The 14,467-nt window shown below is 48.9% G+C and overlaps 5 protein-coding genes across 5 annotated transcripts; 4 read left to right on the forward strand and 1 right to left on the reverse strand.

The window, feature by feature from the left end:
• Window positions 1-394: 394 nt before the first annotated feature.
• Window positions 395-1,807, forward strand: METBIDRAFT_78005 (glucan 1,3-beta-glucosidase; the record flags this gene model as incomplete). Its single annotated transcript, XM_018858801.1, has 1 exon — window positions 395-1,807. One exon carries the CDS (start codon window positions 395-397, stop codon window positions 1,805-1,807), a length of 1,413 nt encoding a protein of 470 aa, XP_018711374.1.
• A 2,277-nt stretch (window positions 1,808-4,084) lies between these two features.
• MSU1 (Msu1p) lies at window positions 4,085-7,651 on the forward strand (the record flags this gene model as incomplete). Its single annotated transcript, XM_018857389.1, has 2 exons — window positions 4,085-7,108; window positions 7,235-7,651. 2 exons carry the CDS (start codon window positions 4,085-4,087, stop codon window positions 7,649-7,651), a joined length of 3,441 nt encoding a protein of 1,146 aa, XP_018711375.1.
• A 969-nt stretch (window positions 7,652-8,620) lies between these two features.
• METBIDRAFT_31533 (uncharacterized protein) lies at window positions 8,621-11,508 on the forward strand. Its single transcript, XM_018855874.1, has one exon. It carries the CDS (start codon window positions 8,656-8,658, stop codon window positions 11,212-11,214), a length of 2,559 nt encoding a protein of 852 aa, XP_018711376.1. The 5' UTR covers window positions 8,621-8,655; the 3' UTR covers window positions 11,215-11,508.
• A 984-nt stretch (window positions 11,509-12,492) lies between these two features.
• Window positions 12,493-13,953, forward strand: METBIDRAFT_31534 (inorganic diphosphatase). The gene has a single exon (XM_018855875.1). It carries the CDS (start codon window positions 12,528-12,530, stop codon window positions 13,527-13,529), a length of 1,002 nt encoding a protein of 333 aa, XP_018711377.1. The 5' UTR covers window positions 12,493-12,527; the 3' UTR covers window positions 13,530-13,953.
• On the reverse strand, window positions 13,640-14,399 carry METBIDRAFT_165171 (uncharacterized protein). Its single transcript, XM_018854653.1, has one exon. The coding sequence runs from the start codon at window positions 14,233-14,235 to the stop codon at window positions 13,750-13,752; it is 486 nt and encodes a 161-aa protein (XP_018711378.1). The 5' UTR covers window positions 14,236-14,399; the 3' UTR covers window positions 13,640-13,749.
• Between the last annotated feature and the right edge of the window lie 68 nt (window positions 14,400-14,467).

A 14,467-nucleotide genomic window follows, 5' to 3' on the forward strand; every position in this document is an offset into this window, starting at 1 on the left:
TCTGACCATGACCCAGAATGATTCTAGTCAATCCGAATCCAAGTCTTTAGAAGCGGCCGCTTCTTCGACGATGACCCAGAGTGAGTCTAGTCAATCCACATTTGAATCATCAATTCCGGCGGTTTCTCTGACCATGACCCAGGATGATTCTAGCGAATCTGCAGCTAAATCTTCGCAAACGGCCGCCTCTCTGACCTTGTCCCAAAATATGTCCAGTGAATCTGTATTCGAATCATCAGCCACAGCAACTTCTCTGACCATGACCCAGGATGATTCTAGTGAATCCGAATCCAAGTCTTCAGAATTGGCTGCCTCTCTGACCCTGAGCGATGCTAGTGAATACCTACTCGAGTCTGCAGACAGGGCCATCTCTCTGACCATCACCCAAAGACAAATGTACCAAACAAGATCAAACTTCGGCGCGAATTTAGGCAGTGTGTTTTTGAGAGAAAAATGGATATACCCCTCGTTTTTCAAAGGGGAGCAGAAGACAGAATTTGACATCATATCAAGTTTCAAGAAAAACAAAGAAAAGGGAAGAAGAGAGATGGAGGCTCACTGGACTTCATATTTCCTGGATGAAGACTGGGTGGAACTAACTAGAAACAAAGTCAACTCTTTGAGGCTTCCCATAGGATTCTGGAACATTGATGGTGGGAAGTATACAACTGGAACAATCTTTGAGGAATATTCAGAGATGTACCGGAACTCTTGGCTGATTATCAAATCTCACTATATTGTACCTGCGGCCAGAAGAGGAATTTCTATCTTAATAGACGTTCATGGGGTCCCTGGTGGTGCCAACGACAATGATCATAGCGGAGCATTCTATGGTGGTGCAACATTCTGGACCACCCCATCATTCCAAGAGCTCTTTATTAAAGCAGCAGTGTTCGTTTTTGAAGATTTGAAAGAGTATGATAATATTTCGGGAATCCTGTTAATCAATGAGGCTTCCTATAATTTTAATCTGCAACAGCAGAATTTCTATGCTGCGGCAATTAATGCCATACGTGAGAAAGAAAAGACGATCCCTGTGGTTATCTCTGATGGCTGGAATGCAGATTCATGGATCCAGTGGGTTAGCAGCAATCAGAACCCCAATGCTCCAGCGGGCATAGTCGTGGACCACCATGTTTACAGAACCTTTACTGACAAGGACAAAGAACGATCAGCAGACGAGATTATTGCCGACTTGAATCACGATTTGCTTCCCAGCGTGAACAATGACGGGAACGATGTGGATTTCATGGTTGGTGAATGGTCATCTGTTATGGATGGCCAGACATGGGCAAGGACTAATGGAGTCATCACCCCTTCAGACGATAATGACCCTCGGCGTAGGGAGCTTGTTGCAGAATTTAATAGCAAGCAGACGGAACTCTTCAGGAAGAGAGCCAGCACCGGATCATACTTCTGGACGTACAAGTTTGAGTCAGGCTATGGGGGCGAGTGGGATTTCCGTCAACAATTGGGCCGTGGGTTTGAAGCTCCTCAAGTATCTGTCCCAGATGATTCAACTTTTAAACGCACACTTGCAAGAGACTATACCGCACATAAAAACTACTGGGACAGCCAGTACCCCAACGGAAAATTTGAACACGAACGATACAAGGAGGGGTTCGTTACAGCGTGGGAAGACGGTGTCACATACGCGAAGGCCGGCGCTTTGGTTGGCAGAAAGCACGCCATAAAATCTGTTAGGTTGCAAGAGCACTTGCAGAGAAAGGGTTACCTGGAAAACATATGGGAGTGGAAACAGGGCTTCGACAAGGGCTTGGAAGAGTTCAACAAAAATGCTATTTAAAAGACCAAAGTAGCACAGGCCTGAAATAGACTATTCTGACTTAACAGGAATCAAAACTTGTATATTTTAAAATAAACGCTTGAATTACAGGTGTTTGTATCATTGCATCGAGTTAACTGTTTTGGAAGTCGTGTGGCCGAATGGATGAAAAGCAATCTTTGATGGTGGAATCTTGAGACAATTATTCTTAAGTTGACAGCCTTATTAGATACCAAGCGAAAGTTTGTTACGATGTCTTGACATGTTCTTCAGCATCCTTAGTTGTACTTATACTTTATCAGATTAGCGCGATGTTTACATTAAAATTTTAGTCCCGCAATTTTGAATTGCTCTTATCTTTAGTCCGGAAGTTTGGAATGTTGCGCTTATCCTGTGTCACTTCAGAAACCCAAATCGTTTACGGATAGCTCAGTTCACTATCTAAGAAACCCTTTAAAGCATCATGTCAAGCTTTACGTTGCATTGCTCGGACGAAAGTAGAATGAGCCTTTTTCAGCGAACTGTGTCCATCCATTTAATTTATCAATGCCTTATTACACAGCAATGCATTTTATACTGCACTACGAAAAGTTTTGGTCCCAGAAGCGACAGCTAATTAGCAGAATAGAACTAAGGTCCAGCACAGGCCGGACCCGCAGCTTTATAAACTCATAAAGATGATACTTCACTGTAGAATCAAAAAAAATCGTTCACAGCGAAAGGTACGAGAGTCCGCTGCCACAAGCGATTTTGCACACTTGGCTGAGACAATAGCCATCCGATTTGGAGTGATGAGCAATTTGCTAGTAGTCAATGCAGTGTTTGATATATCTTGCCAGGTTGACTTATGATCTTCTTTATTTGCCTGAAATACCCCGCGCGGTGCTCTGAGCAATGATCAAAACATATCAAAAAGAGTATACGATGGAACCGAAAAATGCATCAGTTTACGATTTTTTTCAGTCTCTGCAGAAAGCTTGTCTCTTTTGTCCAATGAAGAGTGGTATACCATCCTTAAACTGTTGTAAGATATATCTTTTCCCAGAAATCGATGACCGTATCTAAAGAGAAGCCATTGGTAGTATATTCATTATCATTTCGAGCATTGCAAGAGGAATCCGGGGCGAAGTAAAAATGGAGGCAATCTACTACCAACGCCAACAAGTTCTTTTTATAGGAGTATTTCTTTCCTGCGAGAAATTCGGCGATTTGACACTAGTGCAATTTGCACGAGAACACTCTCCAAACATAGTCGGCCTACACTCACCGCGCATTTACTTAATTGATGTATGTTGCCTGGCCTCTAGTCGCAGAATGCGTTTTACTGCTTCAAAAATTTAGTTCGCTGTGTTGCAGGCACCGCTTTGCCGTCAAAGAGCCTGTACCAGAAGCACCCCATAGCCCCAACTCTTCAACTGGCTACCTTTCAAAGGAGCATTTTTTAGCAGTTTATTTCCGGAAGACCAATCCTTTAATCCAGCTAGAACATAATTCTGTCATATTCAACGCACAGCGTCCTAATGCTGATCTTAATAGAACTTATGCATGCATTTCAAAAGCTCGCAAACGAATATTTTTAATGCTGGCGCTCTCTCTCTTCCGCCCTATTGTCCAAATTCCGCGAGGCTGAATCCAGACCAGTCCTGATTTGACTGATTTAATCTGCCGAGTCCACGTGGCCGGCGAGATTTAGAGGCTTATCATCCGAGTCTCGCCAGAGCCGATCTCCAGCAGCCTCGCCGCTAAAACCAGCTGCAACAGAGCTGGAAGAAACTAAAGCAAGCCACAATAAAATAAGCCAAGTAGAACTAAAAGACCCAGAACTAAAAGAACCGGGACTAAAAGAACCAGAACTAAAAGAACCGGGACTAAAAGAAGCAGAACTAAAACACCCAGAACTAAAAGAACCAGAACTAAAAGAACCAGAACTAAAAGAACCAGAACTAAAAGAACCAGAACTAAAGAACTAAAACACCCAGAACTAAAAGAACCAGAACTAAAAGAACCAGAACTAAAAGAACCAGAACTAAAAGACCCAGAACTAAAAGAACCAGAACTAAAAGAACTAAAACACCCAGAACTAAAAGAACCAGAACTAAAAAAACCAGAACTAAAAAACCCAAAACTAAAACACCCAAAACTAGAACATCCAGAACCAAAAGAACCCGAACCAAAAGGAACCTGGACCAAGTAAAAGTCCCCCGAAACCAAACCGAAAGATACCTGGTCCTGCACACAGCGCCGGCCCATCGTGGTGCTCACCAAACTGGAAACCACCTCGATTCAGCACCCCAGAGCATGAGACCAGCCTCGATTCTTCGAAGGCTGCAGACTCGGTGGAAACCCAAAAATGCGCCCAAGCACAAGCTGCACAACGCCGCCGGATTGGGCCTGCGGCTCCCGAAAAAGGTCGAGCAGGCCGCACACGAGGCACTCAAACAAAGACCTTACTATGATCCCGCCAACAGCACCCTAGATTTCCGCAAAAGCAACCGCACGCTTCTCCGGGAAATCACGGCGCAGAGCACCAGCCGGACCCGCGTGCGCGTCAAGGGCCCGGCGGAAAAATGGGCACGGCTGCTCGGCAACACCAGCCAGGCGGGCGCCCTCAAAGACGACGCTAGAAATGCCATCACCGCCGCGCGGATCTCGCAGGCGTCCAGCCTCCGGCCGCTTGCGGTGGGCGACGTGGTGATTCTCCACGAAAAAAGCACTCTTTTGCATCTCGTGGTGGCGGCGCCCGGCACGTTGGCGCTGGACGTGTACACGTTCATAAACCACGAGGGCGAGGTCATGTTCGGCACCAAACACCACGTCCGCATGCGCATTCCGGGCGTGTTGCCCAGCGCGCTCGCCGAGAAAATGCGCTTGGTGGTCCTCGAGGCAAAGATGCCCGGCGTGGCGCCGGTGGGCGTGCCTGACTGTGTGTTTTCACGCCTGAAGAAGGCGCCCTCCACGGGGCCACGTGACGCGGCGGCCCCCCTGCTCCTGCCGCTGGAACCGGCGCCGGCATCGTTGGACGCCCAGGCACGTGACTTCACCGTGGCCCAGGCCTCGGCGCAGCTCCTTGCAGACACCAGCGTCAACACGTACGTGGTGCCAACGACTGCCCGTGCCGTCTACGCACCTCTGTTCACGGAGATCTCCATCGACGCCTTCCGCAAGATCCCGGCCTTTAGCCACAAGCTCGACTACTTCCACCGCGTGCTCCAGTACGACGATGGCGATGGCATGATCCAGTCCGCGTGCACCATCCCCATCTTCGACCTCTTCAATATGGTCATGGCCCACGAGGTGCCCGGGCGGGGCCTGCGCTCCGCCACGCTCGACGAACATGACTACAAGCAGGCCAGGGCGCGGCTCCGCAAGTCCGCCCGCCACGGCTCCCAGGCCTTGGGCAAGGCGTTGCCCTCCCAGACGGCCCCGAGCTACGCGGTGGCCACGTATTCGGCCAGCTCGTACATTGCCTTTGTGAGTGCACTCTCGCGCTTGGGCCGCAAGTGGAAGATCAACGTCCAGAAGTCCACGCGCACGCCCATCAGCGTGGACGTGTTGCCGCTTTCTCGCGCCCGCTCCGTGGACTCCACGTTGGACTATCTCCGCAACGGGGGCGTCGACGAGATCGCGGCGTACATTGTCTCGAGGGTCCGGGGAGGCGCCCGCGCAGCAGAGGCCCCGCCGCAGTACCGGCCGGTGGTCCAGATGTTGAAGGATTTCGTCTCGGGCAACATCCTCGGGGACCACAACTTGGACAGTTTGCTGGGGAACCTTGTGCTCAGCGTGGACGCCCGGTTGAAGGCCGCCGGCTTGGACCGCCTGGCCGCGGCCTTGCACATGCCCTTCTCCCACGAGTTCGCGCGTCTGAGGGCATACGAGATCCTCATGCTCTTGGAGACAACCGGCGACAGGAACCCTCTTCGCTGGGACAGCGCCCTAGGGCTCCCGGGCACGCAATCCTCCGCCGAGGCGGACCGCTTTTGGCGCTTCTACGACTACCTCGACTCGACCTTCCGGTCCAATGGCGCGCTCCTTGGCCTGTTACAGGGCGGTGCCAAATCCCCGGCCCGGGCGGAAAACGACACGCCCGAACGCAGCCAAGATGCCCCTGCGGCACTTGCCAAGTATCTTGCGGATGACTTCTACCCTGCAGACCCCATGGCAGCGGTGCGTGAGGACTTCGGAAACACGCCTGTCTACTGCATTGACTCAGAAACAGCGCACGAGATTGACGACGGCATTTCCATCGAGGACACAGGCGCCGGCGTGGCCATCACGGTGCACATTGCAAACCCAACTTCGTACCTTAAGCCTGACTCCTCGTTGAGCCAGATTGCTTTGCAAAAGGGCTCCACAGTGTACTTGCCTGAGGGCCCCACAATGATGCTACCTGACGTTATATCCAAGCTTTGCGGGCTCAATGGAGAAAAAACGACCCGTACGCTCGGCATCCGTTTCGTATGCAAAAAGAAGCACGTGAAGGCGTATCACGACGCTCTTAGGAAAGACCCATCGGTCAAGCCACTGGTTGATCTAGCACAAGCTATTCAGAATGCAATCGAGCACACTGCTACAGTGAAGTTTTACAATGTCTCCAACTTCCCCAAGAATTTCACGTATAAGAAGGTCAACGAAATCCTCAATGACCCAGAGAATGTCGAGAGATTCCAAAACAATACCTTGAAGGAAGGCTCTCATGAACACAATCTCTTCAGCCTCCACATGATGGCGGATCTAATCAAACATTTCCGAGTAAGCCTCGGGTCTGGTGTTGAATTGAACTCAGACACTTCTAAAGTGGCAGTCAACTTCAGCAAAGACGACTGCGGAGAGCAAGACTTTACTGAAATCGAGAGCGGCTGGCAAATTACTCTTCCCAAGGGCAAAAAATCCGACACGCCCGTGATCTCTGTCATGCGCGAGGTCAATCAAAACAAGGAGTCCAAATCCCAACATCTTGTGTCCAACCTAATGATAGCTGCAAATTACGCGGGCTCTGTCTTTGCCGAAAGAGAGGGCTTTCCTATCATTCATAGACACCTGAAGTTGGATGTCAAGGAATCCGTTGCAAATGAGATTAAAGAATTGAGCAGACGCAGCTACCTCCAGAAGAAAGACATGAGGCCGGACGAAAGGTCCCAGCTTTTGTCTGTTTTGACAACGGCTAATTTTCTGACGTTTCAACTTTCACATGACCTTTTAGGCGTGAAGCTCTACCTGAATCTCACTTCGCCTTTGAGAAGATATGTCGACATGGTCAACCACTGGAAGTTCCAAGACTTCACACTCATGAAAGAAGCAGAGCGGCGAGGTGAAGACTGGATAGTCACCGGTGAGACTCAACTATTGCGGGACAAGTCGAGAGTTTACCCGGAGCCTCTTAAAGAAAATGTGTCTAAAAAATTACAGGGTAAAGCGGAAAAACTTAATGGCGCCTCGGTTTCGAAGCAGGAGTTTGGCATGAGAACAAGTGATATGGACTACATTGCCAGTCATCTCCAAGGTTGTGAGCTCAGAAACAAGATGGCTCAAAAGTTCTCAGACACATTTTGGAAAGCGAAGTTCCTCAGAAGATACTTCGAGTTGAAAATACAAGGAAAAATCAAGAATCCAATTGAATTACTGTTTTTGCTAGGCAGCGACGCCAAACATGGTGATGTTAGAGCGGAGTTGATCGGATTTACTTCCCTAAGAACAACCATCATTCAGACCCCATATGTGATGCTGAAATTTTCCAGCGAGACTTGGCACGTTGGTCAAGTGATTCGAAACCCACGATTTCGCGTATTAAAGCTCGACTTTATTGAGGGGGAGTTTACCATTGAGCTCGTCTCTCCCGAAGATGCTCTTAATGATATAATTGAATAGCAGTTCTCTGCACGAGAATAATCTGTGGGGCCAATCATAGCAATGAGTGATGCGAAATACGCCCTGGAATACTAGGGTCTACAACAAAAAACAATGACTTCATACTGCGAAGCCTACCCATATTATAGAGTTCATTTATCCAACAAGTGATCACAGTTCTCACTCACCACTGAAATCAATATTTTGGAGTTGAATACAACGCCTCAGTTGTGAATGAATTTGATAACTGACATGTACATAGAAGAGGGGCGAAGACTCCGCGGATTTAGTCCGGTAGAGAAATCGCTTGACTTAATTAAACATGATTCCACACATCACGCGGTAGATGTTATATTTCGGGGTTTCTCGAGCCGAAGTTGCTTTCGTTTCGAACCCTGAAACAGATCAAAGGAAGGTCTCGATATTCAGACTCGTACAAAAAGACTATTTGCTCCATGAGTGGATATTCTCTATAATCTTTGGGCAGAACATGTTTGAAGAGTTTAGATTGTATAACCTATTTTTCATTGAGTCATGCTACCTCCTCTTGTTGTTGCAGCAAGAATACCGTAGCAATGATTTATATGCACGCTAGGTCCAGGGTCCCAGTACAAAGAAACCAGATTGAGAAAGACGGCATGCGTTATATGCTACTGTTCTTGCAGAAAGGTATCTGGTAGTTTCATTCCAGATACCACGCATGCAGAGCGACACCAACAGAAATATTCAGAACTAGCCTGGCCGTTGCTTGTGGAACATGTGGCATGAGAGCACATACCAGAAGCTTTGTAAATTTAAAGTGTTTTTTAAACACACCATCGCCAAAGCGCAGGAAAAGGCTGCTTTCTCCAAGACCTGAATTGATAAAACAATCCCGGCATCTGCGGAGAGCATGAATCACCGGTTTATGTGCACGCTGCATGCGCGAAGAGCCCGCGTACGTCATAACATTCGTAAAGGCATCAGTCTTCACTCTGGCGCCACATTCTCTTTCCTGCTCTTCTTCTTCCTCAGCAAAACCCACCATGAGTGCACAAGGAACGTCCACGCTGGCGGTTTTGTCTTCACTTGCCACCAACGCAATCATATTTGGCTGTTTTGTTGGTGGCTTTTTCGTTTTGCGCTTGAAATTCAAGCGGATCTACTCGCCCAAGTCCTCGTACGATTTGGTGCCTGAGGAAAAGAAGCCCGAGCCACTTCCCAAAGATCCCGTGCGGTGGATATACATACTACTAAGGAAATCGCATAGCTTTATCATCCAGCAATGTGGCCTCGACGGGTATTTCTTCCTACGCTACCTCTATATCATGGGGCTTATATTCTTGTTTGGCATATTGACTTGGGGCGTCTTGCTCCCGGTGAATGCCACCAGTGGTGCAGGCAAAACAGGGTTAGATCAGTTGTCGATCTCTAACATCTCGCAACCCAAACGGTACTATGCGCATGCGTTAATGTCGTGGGTTTTCTATGGCAGTGTGATCTACGTCATATACAGAGAGCTATTCTTCTTCAACTCTTTCCGTGCAGCGGTCTTGTCATCGCCTAGATACGCATTCAAGCGGTCGTCACGCACAGTGCTTTTCCAGTCCGTGCCTGACCAGATGTTAGACGACGAGCAATTCTATAAGCTTTTCAACGGTGTCAAGCAGATCTTTGTGTCCAAGAAAACTCGCAAGTTGAGTGCAAAAGTCCAGGAAAGAGAGGATTTGGCATACAAGTTGGAAAGGGCCACCACCCAGCTTTTGCAAAAAGCTGTCAAAGCCAAGGCCAAGGCGGAAAAGAAGAACATACAGGTGGACGACCCGGCTGATATCAACACTTGGGTGCCCAGGGAAAGAAGGCCCCGCGAACGAAGCAAGTGGTTTTCTTTCAAAAAAGTGGATGTAATAGAAACCACGCGCGAGAAGTTGAAGGCAGTGGACGTCGAGGTACAGCAATTGCAGGAAAACTACAAATCATTCCCGCCAAAGAACTCAATTTTTGTTGAGTTCGAGGACCAATATACTGCACAGTTGGCCTATCAAACCGTGGTGCACCACAATCCCATGAGAATGAGTCCCCGGTATACTGGCATGGAGCCTGATGATATCAATTGGCTCAACATGCGGCTTTTCTGGTGGGAGCGAATCGTACGGCGAGCCCTTGCTATTGCAGCGATCGTTGCGTTGATCATATTCTGGGCCATTCCTGTGGCCTTTGTGGGTATTATTTCCAATATCAACAACTTGACAGACACACTCCCTTTCTTGAGTTTCATCAACAACCTTCCTGACTGGTTGCTCGGTATCGTGACCGGTCTTTTGCCCACCGTCTTGTTGGCACTTTTGTTGGTGGTTTTGCCCTTCATCATCCGTATCTTCGCCAAGATTGCTGGCACAATTTCAGTTCAAGAGACCGAGCATTTCACGCACACGGCATACTTTGCATTTTTGACCATCAACGGTTTTCTAGTCACAGCCCTCGCGTCGTCCGCCACCTCCACCGTGGAGCAAATTATCAATAATCCCACCTCTGCCCTTTCCATCTTGGCTGAGAACTTGCCCCGCTCCTCCAATTTCTATCTTTCCTACCTCATCTTGCAAGGTCTTACTGTGACCAGTGGTGCACTCTTCCAAGTCGTTGGCTTGTTTGTTTACTATGTTTTGGGAACATTGCTAGATAGCACCCTTCGGAAGAAGTGGACCCGATTCTCACGATTGCGCAAAGTGAAGTGGGGCACACAATTTCCTCCTATGATCAACTTGGCAAGCATCACCATGGTGTATGCCGTCATTTCTCCAATGATCCTTTTATTCTCATGCGTTGCATTTGGCTTGATGTATATAGCCTCTTGTCACAACCTATCCTACGTCATGGCAGAAAGCGCCGACTCAAGGGGCTCACACTATCCGAAGGCATTGTTTCAGACGTTCACTGGAATCTATATGGGCCAAGTGTGTTTGTTGGGCTTGTTCGTTGTGGGAAAAGGCTGGGGCCCAATCGTGCTCCAAATCATCGGGCTTTTCACCACTGTTTTTGTGCACATTCATTTGAAAATCGCCTTTGATCGACTCATGACTGTCGTACCAATTGACTGTATGAAGCCATTGGATGGTGTATCCCACACGAGCTCTTATACGCAAGACTCGGACTTCAAGTTCAAGGTATTGGACAAGAAGTCTATAAAAAGAGCAGACCTGGCTTCGGAGACTGGAGATGCGGGAGGAACACAAGAAGACTCGGATCAAACAGTGAGCAAGGGGGAAAACTTGGTCCCATTGTTGGCAGATTGTGACTCCAAGAAAGTCAAAAGAAACAACTTTCTTATCCGTTACTTTAGACCAGATGTGTTCATGAATTACCGTCATGTCAAAAAGTTGATTCCTGCCACCTACAACATGGAGAATCTTGCAGCCGACGACCCTCATGCATATGACCAGCCCGATATTTCGGAGCAAATGCCCATTTTGTGGATTCCAAAAGATGATATGGGCTGGTCTGCCCAGGAGATTGACTCCAATAAGGACACGGTTGATATGAGAGATCGTGATTCCGGGTTCACTGCAAAAGGCAAGGTTGTCTACCTTGGTCCTCCACCCTACTAAATATACCCCAAACCGGAATCCTGAGACACAGATTCTGGTTTCATCACGGCAAAGCCACCTTTGGCTCTACATTCAGAAAGCTGTCATAAAGACATGGCTTTTTGGAGGTGGGTGTCGCCCCCTAATATTTAATACATATAGCACTCAAATGTCTACATGGCTAGCATGTTTGAATTCGGCTAGAACAACAGAGCGTAGTTTATAGGCTTCTTCATGGCCAAATGATGTACTTGTATTGCTTAATGAGTTCTTTTTTGAAGCTTGGTGTTAAGTGATGGAATAAGTGGACGTGCGCCCATATTAACTGGAATACTCGGGTTCGTTGCATAGTAAGTCGACATCAAATATAGATCTGACACTCGAAAATGCGGAGAATGTACTCTTGTAGGATTCTTTCGCCCAAACTATCTCTGATATCTGAAGTCATCTGCGCTCGCCAGCGAGCCTCCTCATCTATTGGGCGTAGATGACCTGGCAAATTTGCTTACAAGCCCATGTTGGCTCGACTTGGCTCAGACAAAAGCAACAGAAAACAACCACGCGCTTTTCATCACTTTGAATAACTCAAGGATTTGCTATTATTGTCCTTGTAGACCAACGTCCTAGAGCGCCAGTTGTGCTGTGCAACAGAGAAATACAGAACACGTGATTTTGTTAAAAGCTTGCAGAAAATTTCATCAATGATCGATGAAGGGTAGGTGTCCTAGATTCGGTTTTCATGTTTTGCACCAACAAGTAATTAAAAGCAAGAAACCTCAAGAAAAACTCAGCAGAAAAAACTCAGCAAATAAAAAGAACAGCACAAAAAAAACTCAGCAATTAAAAAACTCAGCAAAAAGAACTCAGCCAGGATAAGATTTTGGCTCGGGCCACACGGATATAATGGAAAATACAGGGGAACCGCCTCGAAGCTCAGAACCTGCAATACAGCATATAAAGCTCCCAGCGTTCTCAGGCGTATCATAGTAGCGCAGCGACTTGGCCCGCGGCCAAAATCTCAAGGCGCACCCGCACTAATTTCGCAGCCGTGCGTCCACTTTACTTCCAGGCCTATTGGTCTCATCGCTCAGATAAAAAGGCAGCAAAGCGGGGAGGAAGCACTGAGTCCCAAACGCCGCTGCCACCGGTCCGCCAAAACCGGCCCAGAACCTGGCCGGAATACCGGTTTGCAAAACCAGGCCGGGGAACCAGCGTGCGTCACGTGACCCGCTGCCCGCACATCCGAGGGCGCTGCTCGCTTCACCACCTCGGCCTGCTCCACCCAATATATAAGTAGAAGGAAGCCCGGCACGATGATCCGCCTGTTTTTTTCCATGGCCAAACCCACCCCTCCAGTGCCGCTGCAGGCGCGCACCCGGCTTGCCGCCACATTGAGGCATCTTTCGTCCGCAGCCCCAAAAAGCAAAGGCGCCCAGCCGGCCCTGGAATCGCCCAATGCCCCAAAAGCTCACTACGTATCTGTCGGCGTGGGCAGCAAGTACACGAAAGAGTACAAAAACTACTGTGTCGAGGCCCCGGCCAAAGTGATGTCGTATTTCCACGATGTGCCCCTTGGGTTGGACCTTGAGCGTAAAACGGCCACCGTAGTCGTAGAGATCCCGCGGTGGCTGAACGCCAAGTTCGAAATCAACATCGGCGAGCCGGGCAACCCCATCACGCAGGACGTCAAAAAGGGCCGCGTTCGTTTTGTGAAAAACTTGTTTCCCTACAAGGGCTTCCCGTTCAACTATGGCGCGTTCCCGCAAACGTGGGAGGACCCCACGGTCATGCACGATGTGGCGGGTCTCCCTGGCGACGGCGACCCCTTGGACGTGTGTGAAATCGGTGCACGGGTCTTGCCCACGGGAACGGTGAAAACCGTCCGGATCTTGGGATCCTTGGCCCTAGTGGACGACGGCGAGTTGGACTGGAAAGTCATTGTGGTGGACGAGCAGGACCCGCTTGCCGGCGAGCTCCGGGACATTGGCGATGTGCTTGAAAAATGCCCGGGGCTTTTGGAAGCTACCCGCGAGTGGTTCCGCAACTACAAGCTTCCGGACGGCAAGCTTGCGAACAAGTTTGCGTTTGACGAGACGTACCGCAGCCAGCAGGAAACCATGGACTTGATCATGCAGTGCCACGGCGCCTGGCGGCGGCTCGTGCAGGGCCGGTCTGCAGCCGAGGGCTTTGCCATCGAGAACACGACGGTGGAGAACACCCCGGGTCACGTGGCCCGCTTCGCCTTCTCCGACGCCGTGTTGGGCAGTGACGTGGAGTCCGACGCGGAGATTCCGCCCGACGTGAGCCGCAGCCACTTTTTCAAGCACGAGCTTTAATAGGAAAGGCCTGATTTGGGGTTGGTTGGGAAGGCCCAGCTTAGTGTGACTTGGGACGGGCTGTCTCATTGGGACGAGATGTCTTCGTATTATTTGGGACGGGTTTGTCACGTATCACTGGGGAAAGACAGCCTTCGTATAAGTCAAGCGTGGTAATCGAGGCATGTATGCGAGGCCTGGGCACGTCTATCAATGCGTGTTGCAAACCAGACATCACCCTTTAGACACAGCATATGCGCTGAATGTATATAGACAATTGCAACTTGATAATCATGTTTTGGGTGTCACCGGACGGGGCTGTATCGGGACGTTCCCATATAGTAGAGCTGATCGGGCCATTCCGTGGGAGCAGCTTCTCTACAGCTGGCAGTCCATTTTCCTCTTCTGAGAAGCAGTGGGAAGCCAACTGGTGAGTACGGATCTGATTCATGATACTAATGTTGCCGGGCCATTTTGGGCTTGTTCCAAGACAGGCCACAAGCAACACTGCACGCTTTCTGGGCGCTTTGCTATTTTCTAGGAAAAACACCTGCAGCCAAATTAACGAATACAATTGCCAAAACATCCTCAAATCTCGGCCTTGCAGAAAAACGGCTCGTTGAAAGCCTATGACGCTGCTCATCATTTCGCGACCAAGGCCCATGATACTTATACTGAGACATGCCCCAGACATGGACGAAAACCACCAGAAATTTCCAACCATCATGAAAACATTGGGTCAAAAGATTACGCATGTTGTAGATCCTATAGAAATAGGCACAATTTGGTGAGAAATAGACCCCCAGTACCATCGATACATCATTATTGAGTTAATACACCACTACAGCTGTGATACATCAGAGCTCCATTCTTGGTATATCGGTACTACAGCACTAATACATCAACTCCATACCATTGATGCATCATTACTACATCATTCTTACATCACTACTACATCA

The sequence above is a fragment of the Metschnikowia bicuspidata genome (assembly GCF_001664035.1).
Source record: "Metschnikowia bicuspidata var. bicuspidata NRRL YB-4993 chromosome Unknown METBIscaffold_3, whole genome shotgun sequence".
NCBI classification, from domain to species: domain Eukaryota; kingdom Fungi; phylum Ascomycota; class Pichiomycetes; order Serinales; family Metschnikowiaceae; genus Metschnikowia; species Metschnikowia bicuspidata.